At 36.9% G+C, this 20,638-nt stretch overlaps 3 protein-coding genes across 6 annotated transcripts; 2 read left to right on the top strand and 1 right to left on the bottom strand.

Annotated features, from left to right (window-relative positions):
- Positions 1-759: 759 nt before the first annotated feature.
- On the top strand, positions 760-3,988 carry LOC133700237 (B3 domain-containing transcription factor VRN1-like). Of its 2 annotated transcripts, XM_062123786.1 has the most exons (7): positions 760-1,071; positions 1,458-2,022; positions 2,118-2,320; positions 2,495-2,762; positions 2,885-3,046; positions 3,127-3,266; positions 3,436-3,988. In XM_062123786.1, the coding sequence occupies exons 1-7, from the start codon at positions 976-978 to the stop codon at positions 3,676-3,678; spliced, it is 1,677 nt and encodes a 558-aa protein (XP_061979770.1). In that variant the 5' UTR covers positions 760-975; the 3' UTR covers positions 3,679-3,988. The 2 variants fall into 2 exon arrangements, with proteins under 2 accessions (XP_061979770.1, XP_061979771.1); XM_062123787.1 differs by lacking the exon at positions 3,127-3,266 and having other exon boundaries at positions 3,436-3,592.
- A 2,347-nt stretch (positions 3,989-6,335) lies between these two features.
- Positions 6,336-12,136, top strand: LOC133700017 (2-C-methyl-D-erythritol 4-phosphate cytidylyltransferase, chloroplastic). Of its 3 annotated transcripts, XR_009843354.1 has the most exons (13): positions 6,336-6,636; positions 6,718-6,791; positions 6,884-6,955; positions 8,152-8,207; positions 8,644-8,723; positions 8,844-8,926; positions 9,473-9,550; positions 9,659-9,727; positions 10,332-10,400; positions 10,513-10,559; positions 10,989-11,288; positions 11,364-11,421; positions 11,687-11,777. XR_009843354.1 is itself a non-coding variant. In XM_062123572.1 (12 exons), exons 1-12 carry the CDS (start codon positions 6,483-6,485, stop codon positions 11,980-11,982), a joined length of 930 nt encoding a protein of 309 aa, XP_061979556.1. In that variant the 5' UTR covers positions 6,338-6,482; the 3' UTR covers positions 11,983-12,136. The 3 variants fall into 3 exon arrangements, 1 of the variants encoding a protein (XP_061979556.1); XR_009843353.1 differs by having other exon boundaries at positions 10,989-11,421; XM_062123572.1 differs by lacking the exons at positions 10,989-11,288; positions 11,364-11,421 and adding an exon at positions 11,926-12,136 and having other exon boundaries at positions 6,338-6,636.
- Positions 12,137-12,366: 230 nt separating this feature from the next.
- On the bottom strand, positions 12,367-20,638 carry LOC133700016 (protein STICHEL). The gene is made up of 6 exons (XM_062123571.1): positions 17,921-20,638; positions 17,497-17,716; positions 16,437-16,979; positions 14,246-14,951; positions 12,862-12,940; positions 12,367-12,683 (listed from the first exon to the last, which is right to left on the bottom strand). The coding sequence occupies exons 1-6, from the start codon at positions 20,054-20,056 to the stop codon at positions 12,582-12,584; spliced, it is 3,786 nt and encodes a 1,261-aa protein (XP_061979555.1). The 5' UTR covers positions 20,057-20,638; the 3' UTR covers positions 12,367-12,581.

Raw genomic sequence — 20,638 nt, 5'->3', positions numbered from 1 at the left:
CACCGTCATTCTGCCCAGTCATCAGTAGCACCGCCAACGACAAAAATACCATTGTCAGAGGGAAGAACACCGCCAACAACATAGAGTGGAACAAAGAGAAAACAAGAGAAGAACAAAGGAAGAATATACAGGGAGAAGTAGAAGATAAAAGAAGAAAAAGCCACCGTAACGCCACCGTCTACAACTGCAATGCCACAGGCAGCACCGTCAGGAGGAATCACCCAGTCTGTTTCCCCCTGCCCCTCTCTTCTTCCTTCTTCATCTGCTCCACATCTCCGTTGCTCACGAACAATGAAAAGTGCTCCACTCCGGCCCGGCTCAGTCTAAAAAAATCTAAAAAATATTTTTAAAAATTTGTGATTTTCTTGCGTGTTTTTCTATCCATTTTGATTAATATCAATTTGTATTTTTATACCATAAAGATATGAATCTGGTATTAAAATATCTAGTTTTCATCAAAACCTTACAAAAATTATAAAACAAAAAAAAGAGTCTTATTTTCATGCATACGATCAAATTTCTCAAAAAAATTATATCGTATTTTCATGCAAGGAAAAGTTTTAAAAAATATATTTTAGCATGTATTTTGACTTTAATAAATACCCTTATCTAAGGATAAATAATTATCGCGATGCTACATTAATACAATAACAATCATGTTAATTTTTAATGATATTAAAATTTATATCACTCAGCCTAATAATCTTAAAAAAAACAACCCAAAAACCTCAATCGATTAAATTAAAGAAGCATCATACTAGCATTGAGGAGGTTGGTGAATCACTCAATGGAGTTTGGTACTTTCTTTAATAACCCAATTATGATTCACAGAGCTGAAGCAGTGGAGCACAATTAGCATGCACTGGTTTATATGGGGTCAGTTTAGTTCTATTTGTGTATAAATATATAGATAGAACTCTCACTGTAACGAAGTAGCACAAGGACGACAGCCCTTGAGCTGCTTACTGCTTAACAATGGGTGAAGGTGATGGTAAACCCTTGATGTTTGTGGCAAAACCACCCCATTTTTTCAAGGTAATTCTCGAGGATTCTCTTCGTGAAGGAAAGCTGGTGAGCCATTTTTTATTTTATTTTATTTGTTATTTCCCCATGTATTATGCATCTTTAAGACTATTCACCTCATGACAAGTCTATGGCATTGACATGCTTGATTCTGCTTTTGGTAGATCATCAGCTTAACTAGCTCTCTTTTTCTCCATGATTCTGTTCTGTTTCCAGTAGCTTTTGCATGTAGAATACTATTTGGTACTTGTTAAAAAAAACCATGTCAGGAATCAAAATATTGGGTTTGGGTTGATGATGCTGTAGTGGGTTAAAGATCATTCTCCAACTCCTCTCTCTGGAGGATAACAAGCCAAGAATCCAATTGAAGGGTAGAATTACACAACATTGGTGTATGTGTATTTGTCATTTTTCTTCTCTGGTATTTGTTTCAGATGCTTCCACAGAAGTTTGTGACGAGATATGGGATGGATCTCACAAATCTGGCACGCCTTAAGGTCCTTGGTGAGGCTTGGGAAATTGAGTTGAAAAGGTGTGATGGTAAAGTTTGGCTGCAAAAGGGTTGGAAGGAATTTGCAGAGTATTACTCTGTAGCCTGCGGCCACTTCCTTGTTTTTGAATATGAAGGAAATTGTGATTTCCATGTCCTCATATTTGACAATAGTGCCACAGAGATAGATTATCCACTTAAGAACAACCGCAGTGAGGTGCCTGGTCGTGGACTGCTCAAAGAGTGCACGAAGGATAGAGGGAAAGAAAATAACTCGGTTGAAATCCTGGATCACTTTTCACCATCGCGAAGAACAAGAAAGAAATCACCATTACCATGTCCTCGGCCTCACAAGATGGTGAGAACCTATTCAACTTATGAAACTGGGACCTGTTCAAAGCTAAGCACTTCGGTGGAGGTTCCGCCTACAGGCACTTGGTCTAGGGGGATGAAGCTAGAGAGTTCCAAGACGAAGGCAAAGTTGCGTTGTTCTGTCAGGGGACTTGATGGTATGCAGATTGAAATATGATATTATTTAATGTCTTTTCGATTGGAGAACAAGCTGGTGTCATATGCTTTTCTCATAATTTTACTTCATTTCCAGAGGAAGATTCCATCAGAGGTGGTCGAGGCATGTTAATGGCTAGGGGTCAAAGATTATCACATGCTGGGGCTCTTGCAAATATGCGATCACTGACATGCTATGAAAAAGCTAAAGCTCTATGCAGAACTAGTGCTTTCAAATCTGAAAATCCCTTCTTCAAGGTTGCCATGAGCCCATCATATGTTCATACTGGATATAAATTGGTAATCTTTCAAGTTTAAATTGAAAACCTGAGGGACTATACTTTGCTTGATCCAACTTGCGTATGCAGTATTTTTCAGATAGGAAGAAGCACACAGATGACTGAACTTTTGTTCTCTTGATTGAAACTAAGATTATCTTTCTGATGTCTGTCCAACATTTTTGAACTTTTGTAGAGTGTACCAAGCAGCTTTGCTCGAAAGTATTTCACCAAAAACAAAGGAAATGTCACCCTTTGTGTTACAGATGGTAGAACCTGGCCGGTTAAGTACTACAATCGCATAAAATCTGGAGTCATATTCTGTCATGGGTGGAAGGCATTTGCCAAGGACAATAAGCTGGCTGTTGGTGACTTTTGTGTCTTTGAACTGATTAATGTTACTGAAATGTCATTGAAAGTTGTGTTTTTCCGCCTGAAGGATGTAGAGAGTCTCCTTTCATCAGGTGAGTAAAGAACCTCCTCCCTCTCTTCTTCTTTGATGTATAGATTGAGTGATATACTTTCTTTTTGGATAAGAAATGCTCCGTTCATCTGACTCTGCTTTTGGATTTCTGCTTTGTATCAGAAGATATGGGAGGAGCCAATCAAGTTGAACCGAATAAAAGCCTGGTAGCTAAACCTCAATCTGATTGGAATAGCAGAGATGGAGCTGGAATTTCTAACCCTGATGATGAACATAAACCTGGAGAATTTGAGCATTCTGAATCAAGATTTGAAGTTGAACCCGGTAAGGGCTGATAACTTCTCAACTATTTAGTGAAGAGAAATGACTTCTTGTTCATCGTTTGACTATTAAAATTTACTTAGACAAGTTTGGGAAACCTGAGCTAAAAAATAGTTCTTCTGTGCTGGTGACTCGAGGTTCCAAAACTGAGAGCAAATTCATCTCAACACATCCATTCTTCAAAGTTGTTCTACGGTCATATTATCTCAACAGATGCTTCGTGGTAGGTTTGTCAACATATTCTAGCATGCATGTTTTTAAGAATCATGCTATCATAGTATATCTTTGGAACAGTCTCCATAAGCGTTCTAGTAATGCTTGAGAGGAGAAGCACTCCTACTTTGCGCCAAGATTGTATACAAGTACTTTAAATTCATATATACCTTGTGCAGTCCGTGCCGATGAGCTTCGTTGAGAGGTACTTTAAGCACAAAAGTCAGATTGTTATGCTTCAAGTTGCAGATAGATCATGGCCTGTGAAGTTGATCATCCGTTGGTCTCAAAGACAAGCTATATTATCTGCCGGCTGGGCAAGATTTGCAAGAGAAAATTCTCTGCAGGTGGGACATGTTTGTGCCTTTGAGATTATCAAGAATGGCATGCTGAAAGTTTCAATTTCCAGAAGTGGTCGCTAAACTTGCCCCACGAATCTCTTTCTAGCAAGCATTTTGTTGTGGTCACATGATGCATTAAGAACGAAGAAATGTTCTTAAGAATTCCTCTTTTGCCTCTTTTGTCTCTTAAATGGACCACTGTGCAGCTTTCTTTAGCTGAATGACCCAGCTCTGTTGAACCCTATTGTAAGAACTCGACCATGTTTAACGTCCATTATGGGTGGGGATTTCTTGACTGATTATCTGCCATGCATTTGGTTTTTTTAAAGACTTCAGGTTAAAGTTGGTGATGTTGCCCTCCTGCATTAATTTGAACTTGGTTGTTCAGATATTCCAGTCCAGAAAACTACACCATATGTACAAATTTTAGAATCTTAGGATTGTGTTTGGTGTCTCATGATAGAAGAAACAAATACAGTAGAGACAGAAAGAAACGGCTTTGTTAACAGAGACATATAGATATAAAATAAATCCGTCACTATAATAGTTTTAAAATCAATTTCTATACTTTCAAAATACCAAGGAAAGAGATATATCCCCTCTATTCCAACTATCTCTGTCTTTATGTCCCAAGACAATAACAGAAGATTTGGAAACAATTAGGATAGAGGGACGTATCTTCATATCTTTTATATTTTAAAAAGACAGAAATTCACTCTGGAATTGTCTAAAAGATACAGATTTATCTTTATGTTCCCGTCTTCGTACTTCAAGCAAAAGACGTTTCTATCCTTTCTTTCTGTATTTGTCTCTACTGCCATGGAATATTAACCAGTGCTAAGAATCACAAGACACCACAGGTCCAGGTTACGATTGCTACTCCCTCCCTCATACCGAAAATTCAGAGGGTTAATTGAATACTTTGTTTGGTAAGTTGATTAAATCATTAACACTACCAAGACAAAAGCTGCTTGTACTAGCTGAAAGCAGAATTAAGTTGAGCAAAGCAGCTCTATAAATATCACTAGCCATATGGGGTCGGTATTATCTGTTCATAAACAGATAAAAGTTTCATGAAAAAGGGAGTTGCAGAAGGGCAATAATATTTGAACTGGTTAACAATGGGAGATGGTAAGCCCTTGATGTTTGTGGAAAAACCACCTCATTTTTCAAGATAATTCTTGAGGATTCTCTTCATCAATGATAGCTCTTTTTTCTATGTAATTCTGTCCCAGTAGGCTTTGCATGTTAAATATTTGGTACTTGCAGTAAAAAGGATAAAAAAGAAGCATAGCAGGAATCAAAATTCTGGGTTTTGGTTAGTAATTAATGCTGAAGGTTTCCATTTTAACTTCCTTTTGTCCTCTCAAGTCTTCTCATTTCCTGCGAAACTACATCGTGTGTATTCATACTTCAGAACCTTTAGTGAATCGTAAGGTACCATAGATAATATAATTGCTTATCTCAAAGAGAAGCATGCCAGGCTCTTAGGCTACTACTTCCTCCATATATCAGACTTTCAAAACAATTCAGAGAGTTAAGTAAATTGACTTTTTGATTCATGTAATGCAGGGAAGTTGGGGATTTCTCTGCTAAAAACTGTTCTGCTTAGCTGGTTTCTCAGATTCATCTCAACATATCCGTTCTTCAAATTAGTTAGTTAGTTCTGCACGGTAGGTTTGTGAACACATGCAAGCAGGCATCTCTTAAGAAACTAATGCAAGAGGAGATCTGAATAGTCGGATACGGATTTGTTGTCATTGTTGTTAGAATTTCCTCTACTCTGATCTGTCCTCTTAAATGGATCATTGATGGTAATGGCCACCTTCGGAATTAATCCATCAGGAGTTTAGCACTCAACCATGTTTCCTTTTATAAGCTAAATTCCTCAATATTCAATTGTTCATTACTGGTTGGGATCTCTTGGCTAATTATCTGCAACGCAAATGAAATCTTTGATCCACTTTGGCATTAATATTCAAGTTGCTGAGCTACTTGCTGTCATGTTGTTGTTGATGATCTTGGTTCACATTTTCTATCACTGAAGCTCTTGTGATTCATGGATGCCACAGATAAAGTTTGCTTGGTTGTATTCACTCTTGCTTAACCTTGGCTTGTTTTGTCCATGAGGCTCCAAGTAAGAAAGGAATTTTTTTCCTATACAGTATGTAACCTGCAAGACCGACATTTTTTCAAGATAATGCTTCAAGAAACTGTCGATAATGGGAAACTTGCAAGTGTTTTTTTCTTTCTTTTATTAACCTTTTCTATTGTTTTGCGATTAGTACATGATGCCATAGCAAGGGAAGTAAATAAATTACCCTAAAAACACCTTCTTTTTTTTTCATTATCTCAATTGCTGACTAATTTCTAGGTGATCATTGATTTTTTAGATTCCTTTTCATTTTTAACATTAAATATATTAAAATTTAAATATTAAAAAAATTAATTTAATTATTTTTTTAAATTAAAATATTTTTAAAAAATATTAAAAAACAAAAATAAAAATATTCCCACACAACATACCTTGAATCTATCTACTTCTATATTTATTTTTTAATACGTTTTAAATTATTTTGATGTATTAATATTAAAAATAATTTTAAAAAATAAAAAAATATTATTTTAATATATATTTAAATAAAAATATTTTAAAAAATAATTTTAATGAATAGAATATGCTAATTACATATCCAAACATGCTCGTGGACTGAGGTTGACAACTGACAAGGCGACGAAGCAGAATATGCTAAAAACTTTGTAGTTTCCATCCAGAGAATCAGTAGTCAGTAAAAAACACAGTTGAAGACAAGTGATTTCTTTCGTTGTTAAATTTTCACCCGTCCAAACACACTGGCCAAAGAGACCCAGAGGGAAGGAGAGAAATGAGTCCCCATCTTCTTCTTTCTCAGATGAACCTCACTACTCTCTCTTTTCCTTACAAATCTCTTAAAAATCTATCCTTTATATCCACTAGCAATCACTCACTTCTTTCCCCGTCTCTTCACTTCAACTCCAATCTCCTCCTTCAATCTCCAGGCAAGCCAAAGTTTCCTTCTTTCTTCTTTCTTGCTTATAAATTAATGCTCTTGATTTTGTTTTGATGGAGTTTGGTTTCAGGACATAAATTCAAGCTGACCCAGAAGCCCAAAATCCTCCCTTTTACTGCCAAGAGCTCTGCTCAAGTTGATGATGTAAATAGTCTTCAGACACTTGGGTCTCTTTCTAAATGTATGCTAAAGGGTAATAATTGTTAATATTCTATGTTGTTGTCTGTTTGTCTCAGATATCTGGAGTTGTTAAAGAGAAGAGTGTTTCTGTTATTCTGTTGGCTGGAGGGCAGGGAAAAAGAATGGGTGTATGTTCTTTGTTATTATTATATTTGCCTTTGATTCGTTCTTGTTTCCAAATTATGGCATGTCTTTTATTGGTTTAAGCTGTTAACCATTTTCTTTGCCTGTGTTATGGAATGTGCCTGGCATCGTCGCTCCTAATCCCAGCATGCAATTATTCTGTTCTCTTGCTTGATATACGCCACAATGCAATTGTTAGGTGTAATCTTAGCCCAGTTGTTGGAGTTCCCAATTACTTGGATTGCTTATGAGATTGCGAGTAGCCTTCCTTTTCTTTCATGTATGTAATGGACCGGTTCAGTTCAATCTGATTAGGAAAGAGGGTTGTTAATTACTAGCTCCATTTAAGCATATCCATTAAGCTGTGGGTGATGGTGTTAATTCCCATTATGTGTATGGAGGCCAATACTGTCTTACATCTATCGCCTAGCTCAGTAACTTGATATAAATTAATGTCTACACTGAACAATTCTCAAACCTTCCTAGTGTGTTATACCCCAAATGCATCGTACCTGCTGGATGTTTCTGATTGGTCTGCCTCTTGGCTTTGCATTACTCTTAATCCAAGTCACTATGTCCAGTGCTCTATGATTCATGTGGCTAATCATCATAACTGGCTTTCTGTGTTACTGTCATCACTGTGTTACTTTTCCATATAGCAATTAACATTTCTTTAAACGGTAACAATAATAATGCATTATGTGGAAATCAAGGAGATACTGAACATATAATTAATTTGCACATTGATTAAAAAAGAGGATAAAGAAAAAAAGAGATATAAAGTGTAAATACACTTGAGTTTGATAGTTTCTTAACATTTAAAACATAAATGAGACCAAACACACTTCAGGGTACATAATTGTTTGCATGACCTTGCATAATAACCCGTTCTGCTCTGCTTTGTATTGAATTCTCTAATTCCAACAATGATAGTCATAAACCTACCTTGGAAATTCTTGATGGGATTTTTCTGACCTATTGGTTTTCAGGTTTTGGAATGCATGCGTTTCTGAGTTAACTATGCCACTATTGTTTTGTTTGATTTTAGGTTTGCATTGGTGTTTTTTTTTCGGTATCTGCTATTACATATTTAAGTTCATAAGTTCTTTCTCTGACATCTACAAGTTGCTTTTAATTTCGTTCATTGTCTATAGTTTATTTTATCTTCCAGATGATGGTTTTATTATCTTTTTGAAATTAGGCAAACATGCCAAAGCAGTATCTACCACTTCTTGGCCAACCTATTGCTTTGTATAGGTAAATGACAACAACTTTTTTCAACTATTTTTCTCTCCCCTTGCCACTGTAGAAGCTTTTAATCATGCTGCCAGAATCTTGGAAACTTAGTATCTTATGTTTTGTGACAACGAGAAATATTAGCACGTTATAATTAAAAGGTTTGGATGTATAAATTCAAAGGTTGCATCTGTGTGGAAATAATTGAAGGCAATGGTACGGTTTGTTAGCTTCCCCAACACATTCGAGACAGACTGTAACATATCATGCAATTGCAAATCACCCTATGGTCATTTGAAATTATCATGAATGGTTATTTAGTTTGAGTATCCTGAATTTGACCGGGTTTATTTCTGTTATTTTTTATTAAAAGGTCTCATAGCTCAGCTCACCAAGTCTAGGTTTGGCATGTAAGCAACATATGCCTACTGAAAATGACTGCATGATATTTTGGCAGTTTGTACACTTTCTCAGAAATGGATGAAGTGAAAGAAATTATTGTAGTTTGTGATCCATCCTACAAGGACATTTTTGAAGGTTCCAGATCTCTCTCTCTCTCTCTGTCTTCCTACCTTTGCAGGAAATGGATTCTGATGGGGCTGTTGATAAACTTTTTTAAATTAGGAGATTCAAACTAGTTTTTTATTGTTTTCTCAGATTCTCAAGAACAGATCAATGTAGACCTTAAATTTGCACTGCCAGGAAAGGAGAGACAAGATTCTGTATACAGTGGGCTTCAGGTGCTGCCTCAATCTGTTTTGGTTGAGAAGTTCATGTCTTTTCGACACCATGCTTGATTTTTTTATCAGTTGTGTACTGTTACGGGATGGTTTTTAAAGCATATTGAATACTTTCTTGGGTTTTTTGGTGTGCTTTCAGAAATATGCTCAAATAATTCTGATCAAAAGAGCATGGTTGCTAACATCTAATACAAACAACTAGTAGAGACAGGGAAGCTCTACAAGAGCTGCTAATCTATCTATAAGAGGGTGAGGGTGGTGTTGCTAGTACCCTGGCAAAACATATCTCATAGTTCATTTAAAACATAATAAGATTTTCCTTCTAAGATACCTTAACATGTCTTTTTTAGGATAGCCTTCTTCATTATGATGCATTTCATAACTAAGCTACTTGTGAGTTTCCTTGTAGTTGCTTCACTGCATGAGAGCAATTTACTTGTCTTTGGTGTGTCTCACTGTAAAGTTTGTGATTGCAATCAGTCAATAATTCATGTTAGTGTTTGGAAATGTCTGATCTTTAAACATAGTATACCACTTTCTACACAGGAAGTTGATTTGAATTCCGAGCTTGTCTGCATCCATGACTCGGCAAGGCCTCTGGTATTGTCAGAAGATGTGGAAAAGGTTGGATAAAATACTTCCTCATGTGAATGCATCAACTGTGGATTTTACTACTTTTTACTTCATTCTAGATAATGACTATCCAAGTAAACGGTAATTGCTTGTGCCTAGGTCCTTAAAGATGGTTGGATAAATGGAGCTGCTGTACTTGGTGTTCCTGTTAAAGCTACAATCAAGGAGGTACATAATATTCTTTGGAAGTTACTTGTGTGTGCATTGAACCTTTTTTTCATGCTGTGTGTGTGCACAGGAACAAAAATAGTTGAGATGTGAAATGGTTGAGAATAGCTAAGAATATTATAGGCTTCATGTGAAATCATGCTGATTGGTCGTAAATAGTTGTTGTCTGGTTTTTCTTTTCTTTTTTTCACTCTTGCATGACTGGTTTGGGGCACATTCTTATTTGATGACTTCAATAAATACTGAGACATTTGAGCTTTTTGTTCCTGCCATTCATGTAGCTTTCTAAGAACAGCTAAACAGGAATTTATTTGTTTTATTTTCTTTAATATTTTTCATTCTGTCCAAGCATACTTCTTTGTGAAAGTGATTAAATTGAAGATCATGCATATATCGACTCTGTTATTTGTGTAAATTCTTCTCATTGCTCTGGAAAAGAGGTTATTTGAAAAGAATTCATTACTTAATATTGTTGCCTTATTATCCTTACTGCCTCATAATAGCTTTTATAACTTTCCTTGGCTTCTTTGATCTCTTGACTAAAATGCATTATAAATCCTAACATCTAACAGAATTTATAATCTGTTAACTAATTTCTATGCAGGCAGATGGTGAATCTTTCGTAGTGAGAACTCTTGACCGCAAAACACTTTGGGAAATGCAGACCCCCCAGGTTCAATGCTTAAAGAATTTATAACCTATCATCAATTTATTTATTTTTTACTTCCTCAAAAATAGTACTTGAATGCTAATTTATCTAACTGCATATAAATCTTATTGTACAGGTGATGAAACCCGAGTTGCTTAAGAAAGGCTTTGAGCTGGTGAACAGGTAAGCATTATTAGTTGCTATAGATTTCTCTAGTAAATGTTACCCTGGATCTCTTTTATCCTCAATATGTTGATATTGCATAAACGAATTTGGAATAGTATTTCACATCAAGCTGCCTCTATAAACGAATTTGGAATAGTATTTCACATCAAGCTGCCTCTATGATCCAGGATCTATCAGCAGAACTTGAATGAACTTTTACATACCCTATTATCTGACAACAACAGATAGGCATCTGAGTTGGACACCAATGTTATTTTTTTCAACATAATGTGGTCAGAAAGGAAAATTTCCTTTAATGATGGTTCATGTTTTGAGGTTTTATAAACCTGACTGCTTGAGTTTTTGTGATGGGCAAATAAAAACTTGTTAGCTGTTGATTAGTTGAAACATATTTCCAAGAAGTGGTTTCTGTGTTTTTGTTCATAGCTAATAGCCAGAGGGCTCAGTCAAGTGGGATCTGGTGTCTCCAAGGAATTTATAATGGGGATGGCTTTGGAGAGTATATTGGTCCTCCTGAAATTTGAATCGGCCTTCCATTAATATTAAGATAAGCTATACTGACTACACTTGGCTGTGTCATTTTCTCATCGATAAATTCTGTGGATGCTGAAAATTTGAGGTCTTTCTATTGCTGAAATTTCAGAAACAAGAGAGAGGACCGGTGTAATTATTGAAAATTTTGGTCCATGTAATTCACCCTAATGCTGGTTTGGTGACCAATACCTAGTAAGAAAGTTTCCTATTAATAGTGAGTGTGCATTCTGTATAATGAAATTGAACCACTTTCTTGTCTCTCTCTAGAGGAAGAAATCGTCTGAAAAAGACCAACTGAAGCTTTCCTCTTCCCCAGAGCTGCTCTGTAAGAATAGAACTTGCTATTCCATGATTCCTTAGAGACGAGGCTTTTCTGGCTTCTCATTCACACTCACTTCATTGCTTTTGTTTTCATTGGACACTAGTTGCACAAGGCTTATTAAGCTCCAAATCTCTTTACTCGTGCTGCTTGCAATAGGCATTCTTCTGTGTGGAAAATGTTACCCTTGAGAACCATCTTTATTCAAGATTATCAATTTTCTGTACCGATTCCACATAGGAGTTGGATTCTGACATTAGTAATTGTGCAGAGAGGGTCTTGAAGTCACCGATGATGTATCTATTGTTGAGCACCTTAAGCATCCAGTATACATCACTGAAGGATCATACACAAACATCAAGGTATTGAAAATATATACTCTGTGAACCTTAGCATGAAAGACTGTAAATATGTTTCTTCACTGCACTTGGTCAATTTTCTTTTATGCTTACAGAACAAGAGTAGTTTTGTTTCAATTACAAACCCACACTAAAACCCCTTGACTTGCAGGTCACAACCCCTGATGATTTGTTGCTTGCAGAGAGAATTTTAAGCACGAGCTCTTGAGTTATCGGAGTAAACTTTGTTTTCCTTTCGTATTTTTCTCGTAGGACTAAATAATATACTTAAATTTCAATTTCAAATTTCAGCTTCACCTGAATTTTGGTGGAGGCAATCTGAGAAATTTTGGCTTAATAAAACCATGGTTTACCCAGCAAAAGATGGTGTTTAGTTAGGCTCATTTTTAACACAAATAATCAGTATCATGAGCTGCAGTGAGCCAATTTTCTAGACTCTTTTATTTCGAGTATAGTTGATTTCTATTTTGTATAACATGGACATGCGTGGTGTCGATCACAATTCACAACCATGTAAAACTCATCAGTAACTCTTTAAGACAAGAGCAAAATAGATGGAGCTATATAATTTGCATCAAATAACAAGAAACCATGAAGAACATCCCAAGTTTCTTTATTCACCGTTGGGCAATGAAAAATAGATGGAGCTAAACATATGCCCCACGTCAAGAGCAAAACCTTTACATTAGATATTTTCTGTGGTTGCATTCGTAAGAATGACTTGGACCCGGAATGAATAAATACAGAAAAATGTGAAGTTCCAAAGACCATCTTTTACTGGCAGGGATTGTATTTGAAATGTCTCAGTTATCTTGTAATTCTGCTATCCGGTTTCTTTTGCTTTGCACACTCACCAAACAATGAAAATCGCCCACTTCTGCCTCGAGGTTGAACTGGAGTCCCTTTCACCTGTTTAAGTGCAGAAATAAGGCACGATCAATGAGGGGCAAGCACCCTTTTACTAAACAAAAGGATAATGGTAATAAGTGGTAGATCAATTGGGCATGTCATCGTCCCATTCCCTACAATACTTGACTGCTATGCTGTCATAATAATAAAATAAAAAAGCAGGTTGAAATCGGTGTACCTTTGCTCTATGAGATCTGCTGGTGTTCCAACATAAAAGCCCACTGCAACCTCCACCAGCCGAACTTGACTCGTATCCCCTAAAGAAAAAGGTAAGAGTTTGAGAGTTATGCAACACATTAATTTTGATGCATCACAACATAGAGCTTAACTTGATTCACTCCCACTTCCTTCTCTATGACACTGTATTCCACAATTCAGGCAAAATAGATGACCATCGAAAAACATATAAACATACTGATGATGGAGGAAGAAAGACAAACAGCAATATCACTTGTCCAATAGAGATACAAACCTACTGTCTCACTGCTGTCTTTAAGAAAGTCTTAAAATGATCATTTTGGTCACTTGAAAAGAATGCAATTTACAAAATATTTAATTACCACTACAAACACCCCCCACTAAGCCTTCATTTGAACCAGTTAGGGTAGGTTAAGATGAATCTCGTTTACAAGTTCAAACTTTTATAAGTTATAGTAATCTTAAAATAATCTCTAAAATCTCTCCATTGATTCAAACTTCTTGTCTCCAGCAAAAAGATGTCTCTTTCCAACTCCTATTCCACAACTCTTTAAACTACACGTTTCTTGACTCCCCATCAACTCATCTTACTTTATTTTTAGACAAAACGATGCATTATGTTATCCAAGCATCATCATTAGATATCTTCTTCCTTTCGGTAAATAACTGATCAAACAGCAAAGCCTTCCTGATTAAAATACCTAAACCAAGCACGAAAAGCATATCATATGCTAAAATGATTCAGTCAAGGATACGATGAACAAATTAGCCAAGTAAAAAATGATGGTCCAATGGAGGGGAACTACGACCACAATTAACCTGACAATTCATGTCTTATTTCCATAGAAGTTTCAATTCAAAACTGACCCAAACATGGAGCAAAAATACCTCAGAACTTTTTTAATTAATGATATGGCAACGAAGAGTACTGGTAGGGAGATATGGGATAAGAAAAACCCCATTCAAGAATGTAAGAATTCATGAACGTCTAAAGCATAATGACACTCTGAGGGAAGACAAGCATTGAAAAGTAATCTATGATGAGCAGCACCATTCTATATATATTGCTAATTTCTTTTATCCTCAAATTTTAATTTATTTTGATACAGAGCCTATGAATATTGTGAGTTTTATCCATGAAAAAAAATATCAACTAGCATATTCTTCAGATTAGATTTTGAAATGCAGTAAAAGCTCTACGAAGAACAAGAACTGCTTAACTAAATAAATGCAAATAGGTTAACTGCCTAACAAAATTTTAAAAGATGCATGCAAATATGGTTTTGAGGATAAAGGCTCATAAAGAATTAGTAAAAACAATCTAAAGTCATGGAAAACCAAAAGGAGATCTGAAAAAGACTCACAGGCTTTCTTTGCTTCCATTGACCACATAGCTGCTTCCATGTAATAAGCTTGGTGATATTGGATAATGGTCCACCATATGACCAATCTGGTCCTTATGGTGAACCCTCCGATTCTGCATCTTCAATACTTTGAGTTCATGATTTAATTCATCTCCCCATGTCTGGGAGGACGGTGCCACTGAACCTATGGAATCTATTTGACTTTGTTGATAGGTGTCGTCTTGAGGCAACACCTGATTCTTCTCGGGTTTCAAACAACTCAATGATCCCGGAGTGCCCTTCTCTGCCGCCTGTAACCAGGCAGTTTCTAACCTCTGTTCACGGATAATGGATTCTATTCTCTGCATTGGCATTTCCCGCTTCCCTTCTCCATTGTTTTCGGCGTTGGCATCATTAAAGCTTCCTTTGGATAGTTTTGGGAACTCTTCTTGCAAGTCCAAATTGGAATAACCAGCTACTGCATCAGAGCAATTAGCCTTCTTTCCCAGCTCAATTGCCAACGTAGTGTCTGCTTGCCTATGACCTTCTTGTAACTCAGATTGATTCGCATAAATCACAGAATCCAGACCATCTGTGACAAGAATAATTCTAACCTCTACATTGCGTCTAAGGACTATTTCAATTGAATTTGTGATACTGCTCAAAAACCTTTCAGCTCTGGCTTTAATATCTTGGTCCTCAAATGCAACATAAACAGCAAGGGCTCCTGCAAGCAGAAGCATATCAAACATAAGATATGAAGGCGCAGAGAGAGAGAGAGAGAGAGAGAGAGAGAGAGACATTCATCCACATGTACATCCATGCAGAGAGACAGATCACTCATTTATCGAGGATGAATTGGAATTTAAACATCAAAACAATCCACCCAATTGCAGAAAATATTCCATTCTGCCAATTTAAATAACTTTTGTCTCATGCACAGCTTAAGTAACTTTTTCACTTCATCCATTGTGTTTTTATTTAACTGGTACTTAACACTTGCCACTCAAAATCTGGTATAAACATTGGTCGCATCATATCAATTTTGCATAACAAGGAAGAAAATTATAAGCAAAATGAGTGAAGAACAACCCAATCCATCCAAACAAGCAGGTTATGAAGCAGGAATCGTGGAGTGGTAGGCAGCTATAGATAAATCTTTTCTGATATCTTGTAATTCAAGAACACAAAAAACTTTGCTGCCAACATATATTGAATACTCACAAGGACGGTTGTAACCAGGGAGCTACTCAGAAACAGAGAAGGCAATAATGAAATAAAGGTAGATTAGGAATTGATGCGATCATTCTTCTGTGATTCCATTTACAAAAAATTATGAAGTAAATTTCACAAAGAACGAAAAGGGTGAATGAAAGCATGAGTGCCAAAGACATCAAGAATGGCAATGGTGATATCAATATCAGGGAAGATTAGTACTTTTTATTAAAACTAGGAGATCAAGTAGTTTAACTAGTTTGAAGATAGCTTTTATATAATTTACAAGTTATTGAGTCATTAGAAGGATCAGGTAACAAAGAAAAATATGTTGAATTTTGCGACTTTGGGATATTAAGTGACTTAAAACTACTAAAGAAAATGAATTGGCGCACATTTTGTTAAGTAAATTATCATTTCTCTTTTGTTTCAGAAATATATTTCTTGTTATATAGCTTTTATAATGTTATTTTCATTTGTTACTGAACCTTGCAATTCACAACCACAAATATGGGTTTCCAATTCAAGATTCAAATCTAGATTTAACAACCATTTTCATTAGGATTGCCAGAATCATGCGAATTTGAGATGCTCTTATGGTTCATAGAAGAACTTAAGAGCAAGCAGAGGAGAAATATCTTTGTTTTTGCAAATTGAGCACATTACCTCACTGTATAGCACACAACTTGCCTTAGAAGCATCATTCACCAGATCAGCCATCCGGCAAAAGAAAAATAACTAATTTTGATCATATAGGCAACAGATCTAGAATCTCTATCCCACATATCAAGTCCTCAAGAATCACTAGAAGCACATTGGGAGTAATGTATGGTTGATCAGATATAGATCTATATGCAACTAGATCAAACGGAAGGTAAAATCAACAAGGGAAACAATTTTTGTATTTAAGTTGTAGTTCTTTCTTTTATCATGATTTTCAGTTACAGTTCTACCAGAAAATGATATTGGAAATGAAATAGAAAAGTGTTGGACTTACCATCCACTTCAGATATAGATAGAAGCTTTCCGTGAGCATGCAGCAGCTGCCTCAATGTCTGTGAGTGACACTTTTCAATACATTTCTCCCATATATCATCCAACTTCTCTGAGTTTTTGTATCTAAATATCATATTTCCAGTTATTTCATCATCCAATGAAGTAGATGAAGTACGGCTATTCACCAATCGACTACGAGGGGCCTTGGCATTAAAACCAAATTCCCCTTGTTGGCTGGAACATCCATTTATTTCCCTGTATAGGGATGGAGGTGAACTTGATCTCTGAGTCAAATATTGAGCATTGGACTTTGTCTTGTAAACGTTGGATTCCTTTGAAGCACTTGAAGGATCTTCCTCCGTTGTCCTGGAGCTCTGCCTCCTACTGCTGCTTGACTGAGTGAGATCCATTGAAGGTGTAGAACCAAGCTGTAGAAGAGTTGCTGTGAACCATGTTGAGCGGTCACTTGAGATCCTTAGCTGTTTCTCAGCCTCTGAAAGAAGCCTCAAAGCATGCTTTAGTCTCTCCAATTCTGCTTCAGTCACTAAAAAACCAAATGAAGTATCCATAATGATTAACAACATTCTGAGGAAAAATTGGAATTCCAATATACACATGTTTGTAAATATATATGATATTCATACTATATAATAAATTGTAAAATTAAGCATCAAGGTCAGACAAGATGAATCTAGAGGCTAGCATCCAACTAAATGAACTAGGAACATAGAAAAAAGGCCATTAAAGCAGGTACAATCAAGTATTACCATTTTAAAGTTGAGCTAAACCTAATCTGAAAAGCAATTAACTGATTCTGCCCTGAGCATATTTGCTCTAGTTTTTGTCTATCTCAGGGAGGTATTCCCAAGAAGGAAAGGGAACATACAGTAAAGGGGCCTGTGGTTGTTTTGCAAACATAAGGAAATCAGTTTGGCTGCTGATCAATACAATCTATTGTCTGAAGATAAAAATCAAAAAAGTTTATAAGTCTATGCATAGTTCTTATCTGCAGAAGGGAGAGCTGTAAGGTCACAGTATAAGAGCAAGGAACCGCTACTCACAGTTGTGTGTACCAAAGAGTGAATCACCATGTTTGGCATCAACAACATTGTATGTCCCAGCAATAATGTCCATAATGAGGCTAGCCAGTTGAGACATCAAAACCATTGGATCAACGCCAGAGTCCATCAAATCCCTGGCCCTTTTTACTGTTTCTGCAGTGTCTGAAGACATCGCTAGTTCCAAAAGTTCCAGTAATTTCTCATCTGAAACAACCCCCACCTGAAATGGTTGAAAAGTACATATTCAAGTTCAAAAACAATTCAGGTATACATTAAACAGAAATTCACAGGTATTGTTCACCTAGTTATATGATACTTATTAATGATTCACCAATTAGGCTTCTCCCAACAAGATTTGAAAATAATCTAAGGGAACCGATTGAAGCAGAAAATGTTAAAGGACACATCAGTAGACAGAACTCACCAATTCATTTACAAGAGACGTTGTTATCTTCTTCCCCAGCAAACTCAACTGGTCTAACATTGTTTCAGCATCTCGAAGTGAACCATCTGCATTCAAAGCAATCAAATCCAGAGCACCTAATTCAACATCAAGATTCTCTTCTTTAGAAATTTTCCTCAGTCTTGCCACAATATCTCCATCTTTAATTTTGTTGAAGAGGTACTTCTGACATCGTGATTGTACAGTACGGGGCACATTATCAGGATCAGTTGTTACAAATATGAACACAACTCGCTGTGGCGGTTCTTCAAGAAACTTGAGAAATGCTAACCACATCTTAGAGGGTAACAAGTGACACTCATCGATAAGAAAAACCTTGTAATGTGAAGAGCCCAATGGGGGCCTATGCGAAATTTTCTTCAGAAGGTATCTAACTTTATCAATTCCCTTCTTGTCAGTGCCATCAACTTCCCATAGATCCCTGGTCTTCCCAGAAATGGAATCACTGCATTCCCTACAGTACCCACATGGTTTTATTTCTTCAGCAGACGTGCAGTTTAAGGCAGAGGCAAAAATCCTAGCTGCTGATGTTTTACCAATACCACGTGGACCTTGGAAAAGATAAACCGGTGCTATCCTTCCCCTAGAAATAGCATTGGTAAGTGATTGAACAACAATGTTTTGCCCAATCAATTCACTGAAGAAAACTGGCTTGTATTTCTGGCTTAAGCTTCCAATATTTTCAGGCGTGCCTTCCTCTTCTCCGTCTCCATTTAAAGCCACAATCTCCAACCCATCCTGACTCCTGCAACTTGACCACCTCCTCCCATCCAATCTACTCAAGGCCTCTAAATCAAGTTCCCCATAGTTTGTAGAAAGCTCATCATCACTAAGCCCAGTTCCTATTGATGACCCTCCTATGCCATCACCACTATTTGTAAGCAATGGGAGCAATGCATGTCCAGTTCTTGAACCAATTCTGCGCTTATTTGAAATTGACCATGAACGTCGGCGTCTATGATACAGTGGCTGACTACCACAGAACATGCTACTTCCTTTTCTCCTTAAAGTATCTGAAAGGGAAGGTGAGCAACAACTACTCCCACATACACCTCTGTATCTTGGCGTCCGTTTGGACCAGTAGCAAGGAATGCCACATCCCTGGCGACCAGGTAAATCTAAATGATCATCATCCTCATCATCCCCATCATTCACTGAGGTTGTGGTGGCATCCCAAGATCCAACATTGCTCGGATTGCGCTTACGATACTTATCATAAGAACTAGCTGATAGTGCAGGTGTGCTGTGAGAATAAGAAGAGTCCTCTTTTCGAGTAGTTCTCAATAATTTAGATGGAGAATGTGACCGATTCTTATGCTTAAGTTTTAACAGCAATGGGGATGCCCCAGAAATCTTTCTTAAGTACTCTGAATTACTATATTCTTCAGTATCATCAGATTGCTCTACAACATCATCCCTTCCTAAACCTAAACCTAAGCCCATTGAAGGATGGCCCTTGAGTAATCTCCTCAAGTTCATCTCTTTTTGTTGATATCTGGACAAAACATCGAAACGGGCATTAGTTTTCTTACTCTTTTTCTTGATCCCCATAGCTCTTCTCATAGATGGTGACACGAGATTTGCATCTCTACACCTGAAAATCATTGCAGCCGACCTTGTCTCACCCAAATAAGTGTCACTCTTCGAATCCCCAGCATTTCTTGCATCACTCAGGCTGTCATCAAGGCTCCCTTGAATAGAACAAGACTCGTAGTCATCATCAGCATCATTCCTTGCCAACGCACTCTTCTCACTGGAAGATTTCTGAGACTTCCAATTGTAAAGGAACACTCTTTTGTCTTTCCCATGATTATTCCCACTCTTGAAATGCGAATCCAAATGGGCGCTATTGTTATTATGACTACCACCACCACCACCATTTTGGATTGCATTCTCAGTCTCAAAATGCTTCCAAGCGGAAGCAGAAGTAGAAGCCGCAGCCGCCGCCATAGTCGCTGCAGATCTAGCTGAATTAAGAGGTGACTTCCATGAAGAACTTGTTCCTGGATCTCTCAGAACTCTAGCTGCCTTCCTGATTTGAGTAAGCTCCTTCTTTAAATGAAGTCTGCTTGGATCAGAAAATCTCATTTCTGACATTTTCTTTTTCAAAATTATTCGAGCAACCAAACACACACTCACAATCAAATTAAAAAGAACCAATCTTGAGAATTTCAAAAAAAGAATCAATTTTGAATTAGACCCGCATTCCCATTTCTTCAATCATGCACCTCCATATCAATCATTTGAGCGAGGAACATTTTACAAGCAATGAAAGAATGGTGAAAATGCAGAAAAAAGACACCTTTTTTCTCAAACTTTTGTGTGTTTTTGGAAGGTTGGAGTGAGGAGTGTAGATCTGACAAGAGTTTTGCTTTGACTAATTACTTGTACACACACATGATGATGCAGTGAAGGGGTGGTGAGATAACCTCAAGACTCTCTCTTTCTTCTCTTTTCTCTACGAAAACTCTCTCTTTCTCTCACTAGGGTTTGGATTTCTCTCAGTTGGCGCCCCAAATGACGTCTTGAAAGTTGAATTGAATCTTTTGAGAGTCTTTCGTGTCTTCTCTCTTGTCTCTCTTCTCTCACCTTTTCTTTGGGCATAATTTGGACATGAGATGAGAAGAAAAAGAAAGTTGAAACATATGGAAAGCTCCCTCCAAACAAGGATTCTCTTTT

Source organism: Populus nigra, chromosome 7, assembly GCF_951802175.1.
Source record: "Populus nigra chromosome 7, ddPopNigr1.1, whole genome shotgun sequence".
Lineage (NCBI taxonomy): Eukaryota > Viridiplantae > Streptophyta > Magnoliopsida > Malpighiales > Salicaceae > Populus > Populus nigra.
Note: the sequence above shows the minus strand (reverse complement) of the source record. Positions and strands in the feature narration are given on the sequence as shown.

Coding starts and splice junctions, on each gene's coding strand:
- LOC133700237 (XM_062123786.1), top strand. CDS start 976: ATGGGTGAAGGTGATGGTAAACCCTTGATGTTTGTGGCAAAACCACCC. Junction 2,023..2,117: donor TTCTGTCAGGGGACTTGATG/GTATGCAGATTG, acceptor CTTCATTTCCAG/AGGAAGATTCCATCAGAGGT. Junction 2,763..2,884: donor AGAGAGTCTCCTTTCATCAG/GTGAGTAAAGAA, acceptor GCTTTGTATCAG/AAGATATGGGAGGAGCCAAT.
- LOC133700017 (XM_062123572.1), top strand. CDS start 6,483: ATGAGTCCCCATCTTCTTCTTTCTCAGATGAACCTCACTACTCTCTCT. Junction 6,637..6,717: donor TCTCCTCCTTCAATCTCCAG/GCAAGCCAAAGT, acceptor GTTTGGTTTCAG/GACATAAATTCAAGCTGACC. Junction 6,956..8,151: donor GGCAGGGAAAAAGAATGGGT/GTATGTTCTTTG, acceptor TTTTGAAATTAG/GCAAACATGCCAAAGCAGTA.
- LOC133700016 (XM_062123571.1), bottom strand. CDS start 20,056: ATGTCAGAAATGAGATTTTCTGATCCAAGCAGACTTCATTTAAAGAAG. Junction 14,952..16,436: donor ATCTATATCTGAAGTGGATG/GTAAGTCCAACA, acceptor TTCTGCTTGCAG/GAGCCCTTGCTGTTTATGTT. Junction 12,941..14,245: donor AATGGAAGCAAAGAAAGCCT/GTGAGTCTTTTT, acceptor CTTTTTCTTTAG/GGGATACGAGTCAAGTTCGG.